The sequence below is a fragment of the Lichenostomus cassidix genome, chromosome 17 (assembly GCF_008360975.1).
Source record: "Lichenostomus cassidix isolate B80296 chromosome 17, HeHo_3.0, whole genome shotgun sequence".
NCBI lineage: Eukaryota > Metazoa > Chordata > Aves > Passeriformes > Meliphagidae > Lichenostomus > Lichenostomus cassidix.
In genome coordinates this window covers 2,373,245-2,386,810 of record NC_139497.1, presented here as the reverse complement: position 1 = coordinate 2,386,810, position 13,566 = coordinate 2,373,245, and the positions used below count along the sequence as shown (strand labels likewise).

The following is a 13,566-nucleotide window of genomic DNA, read 5'->3' as shown; positions in this document are numbered from 1 at the left end:
GTGCACAGGGGAAACACAACCACTGCACACGGGGTTGCTTAGAGTGCTTCCTTAGAGGCTCAGACTGAAAATCCACTTAAAAACCGAGCTTAAAAGGGACCGCGGGGGTCATCAGCTTCCTCCAGACGCTGTCCATGGCCCTGGGGAGGGCCAGGTGCTGGTTGTCCCCACTGTCACTGCAGCACGGGACTGGTCACACTCTGGCAGTACCTGGCATTTCTGGGTGCTTTATTGGGGAACTCCAGATCTCAGTCCCCAGAGTGTCTCCCTGCGTTATTTTCCAGCCACACAGGGCTGAGCTGTCCCGTAGACTCAACCCTGTCCCCTGAGCCATGCCAGGGGACAGTCCTGAGCAGCCCTCTTCCCGTGGGACCGGAGGAGGGGAGCAGGCGGGAGGGTGCTCTGGCACCCCGGCTGGGTACCACGATCTCGGGGGCTCAATTTGGGCTCCCCTGCCGCCCCACGAGCGGGCGAAAGTCGCCGTGCTGCCGTCGGCAGGAGCATATGTGTGTTTGGAGGCTCCCGCCCCTAAGCTGCTTTTATTAATTTGTAATCCCCTGCGAGCAGGAGGTAAAGGGATTCGGGGGATTAACGGGCTCACAGTAACAACCACAATTATCAGCTCCGGCTGCCTGGGGCAAGCGCTGCACACACGCACGGGGCTCTGCAGGGACAAACGGCGACAAACCGCACCGACAGCTCCGCGGTGGCACAATCGCGATGTGCCGGGGAACAGGACATGAGCAGGGGGTCCGAGCACAACTACACACCTGTGTGCACACACAGACACCTCACAGCCCCACCGCACAGCCCCACGGCCGCCGCGCTCCCAAAAACCCCGCACAGCTCCTCCCGCAGCCCCGCTGTGCCCGCCGTGCTCACACGCGTGTTCCACACGCACACAGCTGTCCGTGTCAGCCCCGTCTTCAATTAGTGCAATTAACCTCCCGCAGCCGCCGCTCGCCGCCGGCCGGGGCTCAGACTCTCGCTACCTCTCCCGCTCGTTAATTAATTAGCGGCGGGGGAAGACCCCCCCTGCTGCCCACGGGCGGCGTCAGGGGAGCTCCGCAGCGCGGGGACAAACGAAATCCGGGCTTGGGGGCGGCCGGGGGGCTGCCGGGCCCCGGGGGAGGCTCCCCCCGACGGCAGCTCCCAGACCCCTTCGTGCGGCTCCCGGGGGGTTCGCGGGGACCCCGGGGCGGCTTTGTCCCCGAGGGCGGCGGCTGCAGCCCGAGCCACGCGTCAGGCGCGGCCACGCGTGGGACGGCGGGGACAGCGCTCCCCCCGCGGCTTTTGTGATGCTAAAGAGCCCGCGGTGAACCGGCGGCCCAGCTGCGGCCCGGTGCCGCCCCCGGCCCGCCCCCCGCGCCCCCCCGCTCCGCCCAGCCCCGCGCCGCTCCCTGCGCGCCCCTCCGCGCCGCTCCGCCACTCCTCCGCAGCCACCCGCGCACTTCGGACGGCGCCCACGGAGGCCGCGATGCTGCTGGAGCGGGTCCGCGCCGGTTCGGAGAAGGCAGCGGAGCTCTGCCCCTTCCCGCGGAGCCCAGGTGAGGGGGAGGCGCGCAGATCTCCGCGTCCCCCCGCGGAGGCACCGGTGGCAGCTCTGGAGCCGGAAGGCTGTCTGTCTGTTCCGCGCTCCCGTGGGCACCGTCGGGGCCGCGGTGGGGCTGGCTGCGGGGAAGGGCGGGCGGCCCGACGGCATCTGAGGCTCCATCCCTCCCGTCCCACGCTCTCTCTCGCTCTCTCACGCCTCCTCCCCGATATCAGAGCTCCCCTCGCAGCCCCCGGTACCCTGGCGGCCCCGCGGCTGCTCCAGGCACCCGTTTGTGTCCCGTCGGGTCTGGGCTGGGGCTCTCCGTCCGTCCCGGGGAGAAGCGGCGCTGCCTCAGGGTCTCGCTGCTCCCCGTCAACGAGGACAGGGACGAAAAGGGGAATTTCTGCTGTCCGATGGTTCCCTCCGACTGGGGGGACAACCCGCGTTCCTCTGCCCCTTTCCCACGCGGCTTTTTCCCCACTTTAGAAAAACTCCGTTAATTATTCTCTTAAATGTTTTTTCTTTCCGTTTAACGAACGGGAACAGTCCCGTCGGGGCGGGGAGAACCGGGCTGAGCCCCCCGGTACGGCCGGAGCTCCGGGTCTCACGGGGGAGGCCGAGCCGGGCTCGGGGCAGAGTGTTCGGTCCCGGAGCGGGGCAGTCCCGGTTCTCGCCAGCATCGAGCGCGTTCTACGGTGGCTTAAAAACAAAACAACGAGGAGCCGGGGCGGGAGCCCCGCCGGTGTGCGCGGACAGAGGTGTCACCGTGAGCGGGAAGGAGCGAGCGGCCCGGCAGCCGCCGTGAACGGGCCGGTGCCTCTGGTCCTGCCCGGTTCGCCTCTCCGTGGCTGTCCCCGGGGGCTCTGCGTGAGCACATCGCGGCCGCGGTAGCTGCGCGTTTGACGCGGCAGCCTGGAGCTGCTTTTGCTCTCCGGGGGAGTAAGCGACACAGCCGAAATCGAACCCCCGGTAAAACGAAGGACGCGCAAACACCGTTTTCCAGCAGGACACGACGCCCGTTCACGGCCCCGCGGTTTTCGGCTCCGTCGGGGAGCGGGGAAGCAGCGGGAGGGAGCGGCGGGGCTCGGCGGGGCTTACCGTGGCCGAGGGCCGGTCCCGGGGGGTTTGCTCCGCCGGGGGGTTGAACCGTGCGGTGCTTTGCCCGGGCCGGGGGCAAATCCCGAGGTTTACGGCTCTCAACGAGCTCGGGGCAGCGGCCGGCTCTGCCTCCCCCGGCGGGACCCCCGCCCGCCGCCGGCCCCGTCGGGGTTGGTTTCGGGGCGCCCCGGAGCCCAGCCGGGAAGGGGCGGCGGGAGGGGATGTGCCGCCGGCCCCGGGGGCGGGGGGGATTAAATACAGCGCGCCGCCATGCCCTGCCCGCCGCTTCAGACCGGCACCGGCGGCGAGGGCCGGCGGCGTCTAAAAATAACCCGCTTTAGCGAATTAAATCCCCCGCGCCGGGGGGTGGCAGCGGCCGGGGCGGGGGACAGCAACCGCCGTGATTTGGGGGGGACCGGCGGGGGAAGCGCGGCGGTTCCGCACCCGGCCCGGCTGAGCCCGCACCCCGCGGAAGATGCTCCAGAGCCCGCGGCCCGCCTGAGGGAGCGGAGCTGCCGCGGCCCGCGGATCGCCATGCAGCGTAAGAGGCGCGGAGCGGGCCGGACCGGGACCGTGCGGGGCTGTGCCGTGTTACCGGGCCCGGTGCCGGTGCCGGAGCTCAGTCCTGGCCGGGGCTGCTGCTTTCAGCGCTGCCGCTGTCGGGGCTGTTGGTTTGGACGCGGTGAATTGTTAGGGATAACGATTATCACCTCCACCTCTACCCCTGTGCACAGCGATCCAGCTCTGTATCTCTACATAAAATTATCCTTACATCGAGATGCTCTCTTGTCCGTATCCATCTGTATCCTGTACAGCCGTGTCATCCATTTCTCCTCCTCTATCCATACCGATATATCTCTATTTATGTACCTCATATCCATATTTTTACCTACATATCTTTATCTATAACTATATACCGAAATCTATATATTCATGTCTATATATCTGTACATTTCGTTCTCTATCTGCTGTATCTGTTTATTTTTGTATCTCTATTTCTCCCTGACTGTATCCTTATCTCTTTCTGTACGATCTCTGTCGGTATCTAGAAGGTGACGGGACAAGACTACCACGTTTTTATTTTCTATGCAATTCTCGTAATTTTGGTAGTTTCTCTCCCCACCCGGTTCGGACTGCCCCGCCGTTGTTTGCAGGTGAATTTTGGAAATTTAGAAAAAGTAAAAAGAGCCTGGGATAATTGCAGCTTTGCCGGCGGCTCGCTCGGGAGTTTAATTCCGTTTCCTTCACTTCTCTTTTTGTTTAGCCCGATGCTCCCGGGAGCTCTCCCCGGACTGTGCTCGGCCCGGGGCTTCGCTGCTCTCCGCGGCGCGGGCTGAGGCTCACACAGCTCCGAGAAAACGAATTTGACCGAATAATGATTTTTTTCTTGCTGTTCTCCGGGTCATCCCCGGGGCCTCCGTCGGTCGGGAGCAGCCCCGTGAGCGGCGGGCCGGGCCGGGCCGGGCCGGGCGGGAAGGCGGCGGAACCATCAGGGCTAACCGGGGCTAACCGGGGCTGCCTCCCCGCAGAGATCCCGCTGTGCGCCGGCTGCAACCAGCACATCGTGGACAGGTTCATCCTCAAGGTCCTGGACCGGCACTGGCACAGCAAGTGCCTGAAATGCTCCGACTGCCAGACGCAGCTGGCCGAGAAGTGCTTCAGCCGCGGGGACGGCGTGTACTGCAAGGAAGACTTCTTCAAGTGCGTGGGGAAGGCTCGGGTGGGCACGGGGCACGGGTGGGTGTCGCGGCACGGGCAGCACAGGAGCGGCTGGGGTTCAGCACCGGGACAGCGGCACCGGGACAGCGGCACCGGGCTCAGCACCCGGGACAGCGCCCGGTCCGGTCGGGCAGCTCCCCGAGCTCCCCCGGCTCAGCGGCCGCCGCTTGTCCCCCCTGCTCAGGCGCTTCGGGACGAAGTGTGCCGCCTGCCAGCAGGGCATCCCCCCGACCCAGGTGGTGCGCCGGGCCCAGGATTTCGTTTACCACCTGCACTGCTTCGCCTGCATCGTCTGCAAGCGGCAGCTGGCCACCGGCGACGAGTTCTACCTCATGGAGGACAGCAGGCTGGTCTGCAAGGCGGACTACGAGACGGCCAAGCAGAGAGGTACCCCTTGCCCTGTCCCTTCACCCCCGAGGGCAGCAGGGAGGCTCTCGGGGTGCTCCTGCCCTCCGGGACAGGCTCACCCACCGGGCGGGAGGGTGCCGGGGGAGCCGGGGGAGGCTGGGGGGTCTCACATCCCAGGGGTCTCTCCGGGCTAACTTCTCCTCTAACTCGCACCGTGCCGGCAGAGGCTGAGTCCACGGCCAAGAGGCCCCGTACCACCATCACTGCCAAGCAGCTGGAGACCCTCAAAAACGCTTATAACAACTCGCCCAAACCGGCGCGGCACGTCCGGGAGCAGCTCTCGTCGGAGACCGGGCTGGACATGCGGGTGGTGCAGGTGAGAGCAGGGCAGGGCCGGGCAGGGCCGGGCAGGGCGGCGGGAATGCACCGAGCCCGCAGCACCGAGCCCGCAGCACGGAGCTCCACGGCGTGCCCTGCTCGCAGGTGTGGTTCCAGAACCGCAGGGCCAAGGAGAAGAGGCTGAAGAAGGACGCGGGGAGGCAGCGCTGGGGGCAGTACTTCAGGAACATGAAGCGCTCCCGCGGGACGTCCAAGTCGGACAAGGACAGCATCCAGGAGGAGGGGCCCGACAGCGACGCCGAGGTCTCCTTCACAGGTCTGTCCCCAGCCGGAGCCCTGCGGACGCGGGCTGTGTCCTCCCCGCAAAGCTGCCGCCCCGGCCAGGGCGGTTTTCATCCCCTCGGGGCCGCGGGCAGGATTTTCAGCAATAATACAGAGGGTGAAACCGAGCAGCCGAGGCGGGAGAAGGGCAGAGCTGCGGGATTCAGCACCGGGCTGTCCCGGGGGAGCAGGAGGGGCCGAGGAACGGCGGGGAAACTCCGCTCTGCCTCCGGCTGCGGCTAAAAATCTGCGGGAAGAGCAGGGAGAACTCCCCGGGCAGGCACTGCAATGGGAGCCGCTGCTCTTACACGGCTTTTTCAAGGGTCTCTTGGAAATACAAAAACCAGGGAGCCCAGAACTACGGAACTATGGGGAAGCCTTGGTGATTTTATTTTTAAAAATCTTATTTAGGGGTGGTTTTATCTGTGTAGTTGCTCCCTATGACTCCTCAGTCCTGTGGCAGCTGTTCCTGAGCTGCGAAAAGGAGATTGTTGCGTGTTAGGGGGTTTCTGCAGCAGGGTGTCCCCTGTTTGGAGCAGAGATTTCAGGTGGCAAAGCCAGGGCAGACCTGCAGCAGCTCTTGTCCTGCGCAGCCTCATCCCGCACTGTCCGCACGTGAGGAGCAGACAGAGCCCTGGGCAGGGTGGGGAGCTCGGAGCCTGTGGAATCCGCAGGGATGTGTTCCTCACAGCCCCAGCTCCAGCCCAGAGCTCCAGCCCCAATTTCTGCGTGTATCATTTCAGGAGGGAAACTGAAATGTAAACCTCTGTGTGTATTTACACAGAGTATATATTTATACACACACGGGTTTTCATCTCAGCTCCTTTCCTGTGCTCCTAAAACCGATTTGATTTTCCGAGTCTGTTTATACACACTGTGTATCAGCTCATTAAATATGAATATTCTATAAATAATAACTAAAAATGTTGAACAATTATTGAGAGCTCGATGCCTCAAACAGGTTTGTATCCCAGGCAACAGAGCAGCTCTCACTGTCCACAAAGCCAACGAATGCAAACAATTTTTGCTGGGAACTTAAAAAATTTTGCTCATTTGTTAGGAGTGTTTTTAAGTCATACAAATGTATTCTGTGTTCCTGTGATTTCATTAGCCTGTTCCTGAGTGGACAAATATCTTAATTTAATATCTCTTTTCCTGAGCAATGGGGAATTTATGTTGCATTTGTTCAGGTAGCTCCTAAAAGTGATATCAAAATTCAAGATAAACTCCAAAACCAAATAGAAGCAGAAGGTGGAAAGACACTGAACTCACTTCCCCTCCAAAGAATTATTTTAAAATCACAGTCTTATATTTTAATATGTACTTTGCATGCATATTTTTAAAATCCAAGATGTATTAGATGTTTGTACTCAGAAAAAATATTAATCCCGTGGCTGCCTATGAAGATCTCTCCACAAGGATGGGAATAATAAGGAATTACAAGTGGGAGAGGGTGGATGCTCAGCTCCCATCCTTTTAATCTATTTATACCCGGAGCTTGCAGGAGTTCCCGGCTGGCTGCTGCCAGCTGTGACTATTGCTGTCCCAGTCAAACCAGTCCATTCCAGCCGTGACCATTGCTCTCCCAGTAAAACCAGTCCACTCCTGCTGTGACCATTGCTCTCCCATTTGCTCTCCCAGTAAAATCAGTCCATTCTAACCATGACCATTGATCTCCCAGTAAAACCAGTCCATTCCAGCCCTGACCATTGCTCCCCCAGTAAAACCAGTCCGTTTCCTTTCCAGATGAGCCCTCCATGTCCGAGATGAGCCATTCCAATGGGATTTACAGCAACCTCAACGAAGCATCCCCAGCTCTGGGCAGAGCGGCTGGCACCAACGGGAGCTTTGCCCTGGAGCACAGCGGGATCCCAGCCCAGGACCAGTACCACGACCTGCGGTCCAACAGCCCCTACGGCATCCCCCAGTCCCCAGCTTCCCTGCCTGCACTGCCAGGCCACCAGCCTTTAATCTCCAGCTTGGTTTACCCCGACAACGGCTTGGGCATCATGGGACAGAGCGGACAAGGCGTGCCCCAGTCCATGAGGGTCCTGGCAGGGAACGGACCGAGCTCTGACCTCTCCACCGGCAGCAGCGGGGGATACCCGGATTTCCCGGCCAGCCCTGCCTCCTGGCTGGATGAGGTTGACCACGCTCAGTTTTGATACAGGAGCCACGGCCGGGCAGGGGAAGGGAAAGGACTCGGTGCTGGAAAACATCGCCTGCTCGTGGGAATGACAGAGATGAGCTCTGAGTGCTGAGCGGGGCAGGAGTGTGACAACACGGAGGGAGCAGAGGGGACTGTGGAGCTGGGCTGGCACAGCATGGTGACAAAGGCCCTGGCACTGCAGTCATTGGCACCCGGAGCGTCCAAACCAAACTGATTCTCGTGTCTTTACTAAACACCAAGACTTGTGCTTTACAGATTTGATAGGAGGTATTTTGCTTTCTGTTGTCAGTGAATTCTCCAAAGCAAGGACTTGCTTCATCACCCATCCACACCGAGACATTCTTAAGGGAAAATAAAATCCTCATCCACGGTGAAAGGTGTGACAATGTCTATATTTCTATAGGAGAAATGTTCATAGTGAGTCACTTCAGAAATCCATGGTAGGAAACTTCTCTGTTCTTCCAGCAGATTTTTTAAAAGCGCACCAATGTGGTATGTTTTGTTTTATTTTGAATTTACATTAACTTTTCTAAAAGGAAATGCTCTTTAATATGCCAATCATTTCTCAACAACCCTTTTCCTTTGTAAAATGAAAATCATATGTTAATTCTGCTCCTCCTCTTTTTAATTTGTAGATTGCTAGTTCGACTCTTCCATATAAGCATTAAACCGTGACTAGATGTATTTATTACCAAGTAATTCCACCTTTATCACGAGGTCAAGAGGTGAATTTTCTTGACCCAGGAACACTGGTGGCTCTGGATTGTGGATCTTATGCTTTTCCTTCAAATTTCTTTGCATCAGTTTTGCTGCAAAGTGTCTCAAAATCACCCTGATGTCTTGTTGCCAAATATCTTCTCGGGGGGTTGGGCTGCTTTAGGACAAGCCATTCCCCAGGCACTGCTGGAGTGAGCACCCCTTCCCTGGGGACAGATTTCTGTTCCAGGCATTTGTGTATTTCCACAGATATCGTGCAAGCTGATTGTGAGGAAAGGCAAGACAATATGTATATTGTTATCTGTAAAAATATTGGATTTAACTGTAGATTATGTGGATGTCCAGTGTCTTTTATTTATATTCTCGCTTTCTCTCTGATGATCAAATACTTCAAGGTTACAAATAAATTTGTCAGCTAAACTTTAAATAGTCTTTTGCTAAATTCACATCAATATCAGTAAATAAAAAACCTGAAACTAAGAGTAAAAGTTCTTCAAACTTGATGCCATAATTCAACAAAATGTTGGAATATTCGCTTTCAATGGAGGGACAAATACACTGATGTGGAAATGCTGTGAAACAAAAAAAATGAGAACGTGGGAGGCTGGCAGTCCTGGGGAGATCTAAACAGGATTGCTCTGGCTTTGATCATATTTTTGATGGGTTATTGTTATTTTTCAGCGTTTGTGGCAAAGCTGGTGGGTTGATAAAGCAACAGGAGATAGAGTCTGACGTTGTCTGTCTGCGAGCAGAGCGCTGTGAACATGAAACACAGATAGTGAAATATTTCAAAGAGAAATCAGAAAGAAAGGGAAAAAATCCTTAGAGGAATCAGTTTGACCAAACATATGCACATATATATATATATATATATAAATTTTTTTTTACACACAAATATATATCCAGATAAACACACATCCTCATGTTCATGGGAGCACAGTGAAGGGCTGTGCTGGATTTTCTGCTTTCAGGCTCTAACAACAGACTCTTTTTAACACCCACAGGCTCTGAGGTTCTCACTGCCCTGGGAAGTCAGGGAACAAGAACCATGGCAGAGATGGGAGGAACCCTAGGGAAAAATTCGCCTCCTTCAGGTCTGAGCTGCTGAGTCTGAGCCCAGAGCTGGGCTTGGCAGCTTCTCCTTCCTTCTCCAGAAGTGAGCAAAAAAGAGACAACTGTTGCTGCCAGCCTGTAGTTACACCACAAAGAGATTTCTTACCAGAATTTATGGAGTAAATAGAAAACTAATGGATTTCAAACAAGCAGATCGTAGAACTTCACCTAAAGAGAAGAGTTTGTACTTTCAAGAATTTTGTGTCTAGAAACACCCTCACCAAATCTGGGCAAGTGTTTTGCATCAAAATATTTTGGCAGTTCCAGTAGTCATAATATTTCCCTATAAAATACCAAAAAAAACTTTGAAAGACTCTTATTTCCTAAAAATTTAGAAATCACAACAGAAAGACAGAAAAGCAGTTGATTTTAGGATAATGCTGTTATAAATCCAGTCTAAAACCTGTAGTAATTGAACCTGTGTTTTATAGATATTTTTTCCATCATTTCCCTCCCAGTAAATAACGAGCACTGCTGTTCCTCTCCTCTGGGAATTCCCAGGGGACGGCTGAATTTAAGAAAGGAAGAAATGCCAATCTGCCCCCCTGCCTTTGTGCTTTTCTCTGAAAGGCAGAACAGGGCTGGAAGTTGTTGCTCTGAGCAGGGAGAAAGAGCTCCCCGAGCGTCCTGAGCTCAAATTCAGGGATTGCATTTCAGCCTCTCCTTTCAGGGCCGAGGCTCAAGGATTCCATTAATATAAATGCTTTCTTCCCGTTAAAAAGGAAACCAATTTGAAAGAGGCAAATAAAACTAACACTGTCCAACCGACTGACAGCTTGTAAAAGCCAGGCAGAGTTAGGAAGAGGAGGTTTGCACTGCTCAATTTGCAGGTGGCTTTACAACCTCCACTGACTTCCAGCAGTGCATGACATGGAAGGCAGCAGATTTTTGTCTTCTCAATGAGGAAAATCTACCCTATTAATTTTTTTTCTGCAAACAGCCTATTCACCTTTGTGCCTAAACTTGTGTTCCCTACAGAAATGTTTAGATTTTATATCAAACAGTAGAGGCAGCTTGTTTCTTATTCAGGCTTCCTGTGTGAGGCCAATGAAACCAAATCCCTCCTGGCCAGGGGACAAACACCTCCTCGGTGTTCAGCGTGTCCTCACTTTCCATGGGGTGTCAGCTCTGCTGGAGGTGGTGCTGAGGATGTGACACTCCATGGACAATCACCTGCAGAGCCAGAGCTGGCTGGGAGCAGTGCTGGGAGGAATAATCGAGCCAGATCCACTCACACAGCTTCCACGGGGACCTCAGTGTCCCTCTGGGGGTGTGGGCAGGTGAAACCCCTCATCCACAGCGAGCAGGGAAGGTGGACAGGGCCAGGTCACCCTCAGGTCCCCCTCTGGTGGCTTCTCCAGAGCATCAGAGCAAAGGTGTTCCTGCTGCCCTCATGTCCCACCTCACCTCCCCCTGCCCACACCCTTGGGGACAAGGCAGGAAAACCTCCTGATCTTCGTCCTGCAGAACAGGCAGAGCTGCAGGGTGGGATGGAGAGATCCCAGAGACTTGGTCTCAGTGAATATTCCAGCAAAGATGCTGCCTGTTAACAGGCAGCTTGTCTCACCAGCAGTGCACAGTTCAGCCAAAACCAAACTCCACACGTTTTTTACTTCCTGGTTTGTTTTTTTTTCACTGGGGTCTGAAGAGCATCCAGAGAGGGCAGAGCCACTGGCTGCCAGTATCTGGCTGGACACATCCTGCATCTCACTCCCACCCAGACTCTTCCAGAGCCTCTGCAGAGCCTGGAAAAAGGCTTTGAGTCAGCTGGAGGCGAGTAAATCATTCCTGACAGCTACATCTCTACAGGGCAGTTAGAATTAATGTAACAATTTGGCGTTTAATGAAGCAACAACATGCTGTGCTGCAGAGAATAGCTGGGACCTGCTGCAGTCATCTTCTAATCCCCGAGGGACCCAAACGGCAGCGACTCCATCAGATGCCGACTTGTCAGGCTGAGCAAACGGCCGGGTGGGGACAGCGAGGGACAGCAAGGGACAGAGCTGGCAGCCCCTCCAGCTGGGAGAAAGCCAGCGTCCTGCAGCTGAGCAGGGCTCGAGGGACCCACCTGAGCCTGGAGCCCAAATCCCTGTGTCCCCAGCTCCGGGAATGGCTCTGAGCAGGAGGAGCATCCCAGGGGATCACCAGGAATTGCCGGTGCTGCTCTGCCCCGAGCTCGGGGAATGCTCAGCCTGGGGAGATCAGAGATGCTGAAGAATGTTGTTTGGGTAAAAAAATATTTTATGAAGCTTGTCAGAAGAGTAGAGAAATAAATCAGTGCTGGAGGGGGGAACTGGCAGAACAATATGTTTTCTAAATGAAAATCAGCTCGATCATGTGCTCTGCACCCACGAGTCGGATTTCTGCACGAGTTGCAGGTATTCAGCCGTTTGCAGGATAAGACCTTTAAAAAACACTCCCTGCATGGAGGAGGGAGAGAGGGGAATGAATGCAAATGACTTTGGAGACAATCTCCCATTTCCCATGTATATACATACGCTCTCAAAGCATCGCAGGCTGCAGCAGCTTGGATGCTTTAAAATAAATCATGCGGCGCTTTTTTTTTTTTTTTTTTTTTTGCTTGCTTGCTTTTAAATGAAAGCACAGCACAAAACAACATCCCCTCAGTCCCCAGCCCATCCGTGCTGGAGCTCCTCTCTGGGGCTGGCTGGTGTGTGTGTGGCCATAAACCTCCCCACGTTTTGTTGTGAAGCCTCACGGTCACCGGCTTTAAGGGCTTGACAGGTTTATAAAGTGCTGAGTGTCCCCCAGGGACGGCGGCACTGTTTGCAGGGAAGATGAAGCGTGCCATATCCAGCTGGTCTAACAAGGCAGCGGGAAATCTAAATTAATTCAGGAATCACTTCTGTTTTGCCGAGGGAGGATGCTGTTCTCTGTCTATGGAAACAGCCCATTGGAATACATATTAACAGCAGGGGTGGGGTGTGAGGCTCCCCTCTCCCGTGGTGGTGTAAATCAGGCAGGAGCAGAAGTGAAGAGCACAGGAGGGGAAGTGCAGGGGCAGGAGGGACAGGAGGGACAGGAGGGACAGGAGGGGCAGGAGGGACAGGAGGGACAGGAGGGACAGAGCCTCCTTCCCAGAGACACCCGCGGGGGGCTGGCAGGGTTTGGGGTGAAAAGTTGATTTTTGGTAGCTTCAGATCTGCCTGGAAAGAGGGATGGGCCTGGTGAAGCCCCACCCGGGCTCTGCAGGTGAGGCTGCTGCCTCATCTCTGGGGACAGGAGAGTCCTGATAAACAGAGGGACAAGCCAGGCTGTGTCTGTGTGTGCAGGAGAGGAGGAATGGAGTTTTCCTTAGGGCTAAGGAAGGGCTGAGCACTGTGGATCACTGCACCAGCACCATGCCTGGGTGCAGCAGGATGATGATCCCACAGCCCAAGGGGTGTTTTGTGGGTTTGACAGAGCAAAACAAGGCTGTGTGTGCTGGGCAGAGACAGGGTGGCAGAAGGCAGCAGTGTTAAAGAGAAGTTGGTTTGAACTGTGCTTTCTGGAAAGTGAAGTTGGACATCCCACGTTGTCCTCAGTGCCCCATTTGTGTTGTCAATGATCCTCTCCAGCAGCACCTGCTCTGATGGCTCTGAGCAGCCCAAATCAGAGCCTTTAGCAAACGAGGGAGGATTTGGGCAGCAGACCTCTGTATTTGGGAATTGTGCTCCAGTTGTTCAGTGTATTGCATTGAATTGGCTTCATGTGATGTGATTCTTTTCTGAGAGTGTTTGAGGAGGAGCAGAGCCAGCTCCTGCCTGCTCCTTGCCACCAGCAGTACCTAGCACAGCCTTTTCATTTTCATTTCCTGGACATTCCCTCCTCGCTGTGGCCTGGCTCTGACAGGAGGCTGCCATGAACTTCAAAATTAATTTTCCTGGACTATCCTAATCATTCTAGTTGAAACATCTTCTTGTTATGCCTTTATTGGTGTTTGGCTCTGGGGGTTAAGGGTGTTTTGATGAACCTGCTTGATGTGGCAAAATTAAAACTTATTCTGCTTTTAATTTGTACTAATCATACACTCAGAAATAAAGAATTGGTCCCCCATGTGTTTTTCTGGACTGGAGGATCAGGCTCATTTGTTTGTAGGGATTAATAAGCTGCATGCTAATTGTGGGATGCTGATATTTGCCATGCCACAGCACCAGGGCAGCACAACCACCCCGAGCCAGGCTGCAGCCCAGCTCCATTGAAATAC

The 13,566-nt window shown here is 55.3% G+C and overlaps 1 protein-coding gene across 1 annotated transcript; it reads left to right on the top strand.

Annotated features, from left to right (window-relative positions):
- The first annotated feature begins 1,477 nt into the window (after positions 1–1,477).
- On the top strand, positions 1,478–7,662 carry LHX3 (LIM homeobox 3). The gene is made up of 6 exons (XM_085076605.1): positions 1,478–1,547; positions 4,162–4,333; positions 4,536–4,738; positions 4,924–5,075; positions 5,183–5,354; positions 7,106–7,662. Exons 1-6 carry the CDS (start codon positions 1,478–1,480, stop codon positions 7,522–7,524), a joined length of 1,188 nt encoding a protein of 395 aa, XP_084932731.1. The 3' UTR covers positions 7,525–7,662.
- Positions 7,663–13,566: the final 5,904 nt, after the last annotated feature.